Below are 7,198 nucleotides of genomic sequence, written 5' to 3' on the forward strand. Positions count from 1 at the left end.
TCAAGCAAGACCCAAGAAGTCATCCTCCCACTTTACTTAGCATTTGTGAAGCCACAGCTGGAGTACTGCATCCAATTCTGTGCCCAACACTTTAGAAAGGAGTTGGAGAAGCTTGAGAGAGTCCAGAGGAGAGCCATGCACATGATTAGAGGTCAAGGGAACAGGCCTTATGAGGAGAGGCTGGGAGGCATGGGACTCTTCAGCCTGGAGAAGTGAAGGCTCACGGGTGACTTGGTGGCAGCCTATAAGTATATAAGAGATGTGCATCAGGAACTGGGGGAACATCTGTTGACCAGGGCATTCTGAGGGAAAACAAGGTTGAATGGTCACAAACTGCTGGAAGACCATTTAACACTGGACATAAGGAAAAACTTCTTTACCATCTGAGTCTCCAGAGTCTGGAATAGATTCTTCCCAGAAGTGGTGCAAGCACCTATTCTGGATACCTTAAGAAACACTTGGATGCTTATCTTGTTGGGATGATCTGACCCCAGCTGACTTCCTGCCCCTTGGGCAGGGGGCTGGACCCAATGATCTCACAAGGTCCCTTCCAGCCCTAATGTCTATGAAATCTATTAAATCTATGTGTGCATGCATGGGTGACTGGTGCCACCTTAGTCAGGGTGTCCCCTGCAGCCAATCTCACCCACCGGGGTGGGGGAGTCCCCCCACAGCCAAGCGTGCCAACCTGGAAACGTCCGCAGCACTCCCACAAGTGGCCGCAGTGCTTCATCTGGCACTCTCACTCCCTGGCCAGTGCTCACACGGGTGGCACCAGTGCTCCCATCTGCCCGTCACCTAAGCGGGGAGTGTGGCCTGTCAGGGAGTGCACCACCACTCTCAGGGGGTGCACATGGACCCTTGTCCACCCCCTACACATCGCCACTATGTGCATGCATGTGCGTATGGTTGCACACAGTGTAGGAATGAGGATGCAAACAATAAATGAGGGGGGTTGGTTTTCTTTTAGCTTTTGTATTTATTTTGTTGCTAATGAAGCAATTCAATTTCTGCTCCACTGAATGAAATCAGAATTGACATAAAGCTGGAAAAAAAAATTCTAGGAAGATGCAAGTCACTAGCTCACAGCAATGAGTGTGATTAGAGTTGAATTGACACTCTTCCTGTTTATAACTATAGTAGGACTACTTGTATAAGCAGCATGAGAAACATCTGTAGAATCATGACCTGAAGTAGCAAAGAGTGAGTCCTGAAAATGAGTTAACATAGAAGTTGTAAATCATACTCCTTAGTAACTTAACCCTTAGTATAAGTATATATTTATAAAGTAAAGGTCTGTTTTCTGGAGTCTTTTGTGTGTTGCAAAATTGCAGGAAATTAAATTACTGGTGAAACCAATTGAAATGGGGTATATTTTTGTTTACCAATAGTCACAAACTCTCTGTTTCTGTTCTGCAGGCTTTAAATAGTTATAATCAAGGAGACATAGATGGATCAAAAAGACTAGGTCGCAATGCACTGTGGGTTGCTGTTGCATCAATTATCATTGGCCTTGTGATCATTGGAATCTTTTGTGTAGTTCATTTCACAACGGTAAGTAAAATGTGATCAATTCCATGCCAAGTAGTTTTTGCTTGAACAAGGGGCTTCATTATTACAGAGAAACGATTATCATATTTGCTTAATGTTAAAATTCAAGGATTCACTCTCATATCCTACAAGAGCAAACTTTATACTATTTTGTTGGTAGATGTGAAGGAAGTATTGTTATCTGTGGATTACAACAGAGGACTGGGTATTAGGAACATGGAGTTTTCTATTGACCTTTTCAACACGGTTACTGTTTAGTCTTGGGAAAGTCATTTACACTCCCTTTATCTGTTTCCCACTCTGTAAAATGAAATGCATGGAGATTCTTAGGTGTAAGGCACTGCCACATATAAATGCCAAATCTTAGTATGACAGTAAGACCAGTGTCTCTTTTCTAGTAACAGGAAATTCATGCAAATATCATTAATTATTTTATATTAATTAATAATAAGCATGCCAAAAGGCAACTACAACTTTGTCCAATTTATTATTTATACTAGAACCATTTTACATTGCTCTTGTAATATGAAGGAACCTTAAACTGTGTCTAAATGATGTATATATACTGATTTAAAGCCCCTTTATTTGCCAAATGGTGAAACATAGTAATTGAGAATCAGGCTTGTAATTTGTTTTATTTGACTTCTTATGCACATTCATCTGGTGTTTGTCCCCACCTGTCCACGGCTACATTTGTGCCTTTTTTCTGAGCGCTGACAGTTAATTGGGAACGGAGTAGTCTGTACCTTCAAGTGTACATCCTCATGTTTATCTTGTAGCACTGATTTCCATTTTCTGCCCTGTTCCCTGATTGCCAGGCATTGTTAGGTCCCTCTGCATGTACCCCCCAAGTCTTTTCTGGTTCTGATTAGCATAGATGTTTTGGTCAATTGCCATTTTTCCAGCCTCTGTTCACCTCCTCTTCGGATCACTAGTAATGACAGTTTTATTATAGATGTATGGGATGGCCCATATGGATCTTCTTTAAATGATGAAAAATTGACTCTTTATTCCTCCACTTTGCTTTTTGTCCTTCAGCCAGTTTCTAATCCATGACAGAACTTTCCCTCTTCCCCCTTGACTACTAGGGCTTCTCACACTGAATATAACTTGAAAATTAACATAGCCCATGATAAAGTATAACATCTTGTCCTGCTTTATCCACTGGCTGACTCCCTTGAAGAATTCCAACATGCTGCTCCTTTATAGAAGCCAGGCTGATTTGTCCAACTTGACTTGTCCAGGCTGATTTGTCAGCTTAAATGCTCTGTGGGCACATTTACACAAGACACTACATCGCCATAGCAATGAGCTACAGCAACATAACTCATCACTACAGCGATGTAGTATTGGTGGGCACAAACCATGATACCAACGCTACATAACATCTAAAAATAACTGTGCGCTACCAGAACTGTGCAGTCGGGTGGGTACCAGGGGCCCTTGGAATTCTGTGCTTGGGGCTGGTCACATCTGTGCATGAGCTCAAATATTGGACGTAGCTGGGAAGAATAAGAGCACATGGCCGGGTGTGGTAGCCGCTTATGCACCAAAAGAAGTGCCAAGAGATTGCTTTGATGCAGACTGCAGATAGATCATGGGGACTGGTTGTTTCAGGTAAAAAACTAGAAGAGCTCTTCATATTTCAGGGAGTTCCTACCCTCTGAGGAACCCTTCTCCCTACATAGTTTTATTCAGTGCTGCAAGTGAATTTGGATGCACCAACAAGACAGGTACAGCTGGGAGGCCGGCCTTCAAATATGGAGGGCAATGTCTAGTGACTCTCTTCTTAGTAGGGATTTGCCCAGTGGCAGATCCTGAGCCAAATTCTGGCTGTGAGCAAGTGTCACAGAGCACAATTTGGCCTCCTTTCTGTAAGGGTTGGATGTTCTCTTATGGAGAACAGTTAAAAACACATATGTCAAGTGGGGGGGGAAGGGGGTGACAGCTGCCAAAGAAGATGGGAAAGAGCCTGCTTAAACATAGTAATGTCTGCTAGGACACTGCAATGTTTAATGTTATGGGATGCTGAAGCATGCTATAATTTGGCACTGCTGTGTTTCAACTGCTGTACCACAAACTGGCTGTGGGGTCAGTTCAGGTATACAGTACTAATAAGCCTCAAAGACAGAAAAAGTTAAGTGAACCTAGTGTTTAGTTTCACCTTTAAATTTGGTCTGAAATGTTGTTTATAAAATAAACACACAGAGTAGTTAGAGCTCAGATGTTAGAAGAGTGGATGTGTTGACAGGCTGAGCAGCAGTAGCCTTGGAGAAAGAGCATCATGTTTAGAATCCATGATAAATGGATAATTTCAACACAGTATGGATTTGGGCCCTTAATTCCATTGGGAAAATTCTGTTGAGAATTAAAGATCTCATTTGACCCATTCCATGTATGTTCTAAATTATTAGAGCTATATTGAAATCAATGGAACCATACCAGCAAATATTTTATTGAAAAAGGAAAAAAATGCACATTTTTCCACAGTTAAACTGATTGGTTTCTAGGGGGTGAGTGGAATATTTTCAGTTTTGTTTGTATAATTTTTATACAGTATAAAGGATGATCTTGCCTTGAGCAAGGAGGACTAGATGACTTTTACCTCCTTTCCAGCCCTATTTTTCTACGATTCTCTGATATCAGTGCCCACGTTCCTGAAATTTCCTGTTGCAGAGATGCAAGTGTTTTCATGTTGTTCTTATTTCTGTTGAATATTTTGTCCTTTAAATATAGAAAAGATTAAAATAAAGGAAAATGGAAAAACAGGAGCAAATCCAACTCAGGAGCCAGATTTGTAGATGATGGAAATTAACCTTTGGCAAGTGCATGAAAATTGGTGTAACTTACATGCCAAAAGTACAGAAGAGAGTTGGAGCTGGAAAAAGCAAATAGAGGTTTCCTTTACACTTGGAAGTGGACCGAGTTAAGCAGAAGCAGGCCAAGCCAATGCTGACTCAAAAATGCAGTTAAGTGCAACCTAGTATATGCACCACTTTGGCTAACTATGCAAAGGGAAGACGTGTTTACTCCGTTCATGGAAACCTTGGCATGCCCTTGTCTATGTTTACAAGTCACTGCTGGTTGAGCTCCACAAATTGCTGAATTCCCAAATGTTGATGAGGTCCAAGAGGAAGGTGAAAGGTAAAGAAGGCCGTTCTTTACACATGCTATAACTTTTACCCTATCCTTTCAGCTTCCTTTTCGGCTACACCCTGCCAGACCCTCTGGTGGTATGTAATTTACACTTGCACTGCCTTGCTAAACTGTAACTTAAGACACCACGTACGTCACTGTGGAGCTTAGCCCCAAGTGCAAACTAAAAGACATTTTATCTGTTGAGGCCTAAGGGGAAAAAGCTGTTTTTGCCCTGCAAGAACAAACCTCCTTAAAGCTTGAAACAGAGCTGGGAATTGTAGACCTTGCTGTGCATTGAGCCCTAACTCTGTCTCCGGCTTGATCGGAGTAAACAGCATGAATTCCCCTGCCTTCTGCTGAACAAAAACACTGGCCTGATCTTTCCAGGCCTGCTCTAGTGCTCACTGAAGCCAGTGGCACTGCTTCCATTGACTTCACTGGGTACTGGCTCAGACTTCACATGTCTTGCTAGTGTAGTCTAACACTGCTATAGTGAATGGGTTAGTTCCAACCCTGCATTTTTGGAGGAGAGGATCTTAAAATTCTATCATGCTGACAAGGGCAGGGTCTGTGCAGTGAGAGATTTCATCTCAGTCCCGCTAGCTGCAAGAAGAAAACGGAACTCTTGGTTCATGTTTCATTAATTGAACAAAGAGGAGTCCAGCCTTCCAACTTTTTTCCCTTAAAAGTGTGTTTATTTATCGTATTTACCACTGCACTCCAGAGGGAGCTGCACTCCCCAGTCCCTGGGCTGGATGTGCTCCAAATCCCATCAGTAGTGCAGGATTCTGTGCAGCTTTCCATTCTCCTTATTTTTTAAATCCATTTTGGTTGACTCTAATGTGTGTGTGGGTGGTGATGAGGGTGCTGCTGGAAGTGAAGTTAAAGGTCAGATCAATTTTTCTTTCCCATTAAGCATATGGGAAACATATCAGCTAAAGACCATTTTTCTGGTACAAGTCTCAGATGGGATTCAGTAGTCAAAGCAAGCTGGAATGAGTTAAATAGAAATGTGGGGAATGGCTAAGAGCTGACAGAGCAAAGTAAAAACACTAGCTTTTCTGCGCAGCTTTCAACTCCAAAATACAGACAGGATAAGTATGAGAAGAGGTGGCCAAAATACCAGAGGAAAGGGATGCAAGTGGCTCCTACCAATGAACAAGTGCCCAGAGCTGTTTTCATTCACATCAGCAGCTCACCCTCTTAGCTTATCATAAACCTAGATGCCAAAGGTAGGGTCAGGTTTCCAGCTGGTAGATGTACACATGAGAGGGGTGGTTTGTATTCAGCTACTTTAGAATTTCATCCACACTGTTAGGATATTTTAATACTAGTTTAGAGGAGCATAAACTTTTGACTCCCTCTTTAATCTCAGTTTAAATCAAACCTCAGGCAAATCGCAGAGATTTCAAAAAGTAACCCTAGGCAGTGGCCCTCAGGGAAAAGGTGGGAAATGTCAGTTTACAAAGAATCAGAAATGCTAGTCCTCACTTGTTCACACTCCCAGGGATTTCAGTAATCTGTGGGCATTGTCAGCATTTATACACATACTCTGGGAGGTGGGGAGAGGGTGGGTGCGTGCTTTAGAGAGGCTTCAAGAGCCGCTCTAATTGCAATGCCCAGTATCATGTGTATCAGTGTCCCCACACTGAAAAATGGCAGTGGGGGTGATTAAACTAAAGCTCATTGAATGAGCTTTAGTTAAAGCACCCCTGCTGCCATTTTTCAATGTGGGGACACTGATACATGGGACGGTGGAGTCTGCTAGAGCACAGTAATTACCATGCTCCAGCAGACTTGATTAATTGAGCCTGCTCCTACATGTTTCAGTTACAGAGCAGCCTTGCTGCATGTGTATGCATGTGTATGCCATTTGATTCTGTGTGGTATAATCCCCACAGGGAGGTTTGAGGGCAAGCATATATATACTGTGCTAGGGGCAGATGCACACTCATTTTTCTTATTAATTTAAAAATATCTATTTCAAAGGAAAAAATGTATGAGAATACTTTCAGCTTCTCTACCATCATTTACCTGAGAGCTCAAGGCCCTTTACAATCACTAGCATATTAAGCCTTGTAATGATCCTGTGAGTCATGAAGGTATAGTATTCTTCATTTAACACAGGAAAAACTGAGGGTGGAGAGAGAATGTGAATTGTCCGCAGTATATCTGGAAGAGTCGGGATCAGCGGCCAGATCTTTTCACTCCCCGCTTCTGTCTTCAGACTGCTTGACTCAGCTTCCTTTGATATCAGAAGTGTCATTTTGATTAGAGCTGTCAATTAATCACAGTTAATGTGAGCAATTAATGTGTTCATTGATTCTTGCATTAATTTTTTTAATGCATTAATCGCGCATGTGGCTTTGGAGCCCTCACCCAGGCTCCACTCTGATGCCATCACCACCACCTCTGGGCCGCCCAGCAGGGCAGCAGTGGCAGTGCAGAGGATCCACAGGACAGCCTGGGCATAGGGCCTGGGCTATTACAGCGGGGGGGGGGGGGGGGG

General features: G+C 42.7%; 1 protein-coding gene across 1 annotated transcript in view; it reads left to right on the forward strand.

Moving 5' to 3' along the window:
• TMEM233 (transmembrane protein 233) overlaps positions 1–7,198 on the forward strand; it is a 26,385-nt gene that overhangs the window by 11,107 nt on the left and 8,080 nt on the right. The window contains exon 2 of the mRNA XM_019506773.1: positions 1,420–1,554. Within this exon, the coding sequence (XP_019362318.1) occupies positions 1,420–1,554 (135 nt within the window). The remainder of the gene's footprint in view (positions 1–1,419; positions 1,555–7,198) is intronic.

Source organism: Gavialis gangeticus, unplaced genomic scaffold (assembly GCF_001723915.1).
Source record: "Gavialis gangeticus isolate Ggan-Ray unplaced genomic scaffold, GavGan_comp1, whole genome shotgun sequence".
In the NCBI taxonomy this organism is placed as follows: domain Eukaryota; kingdom Metazoa; phylum Chordata; order Crocodylia; family Gavialidae; genus Gavialis; species Gavialis gangeticus.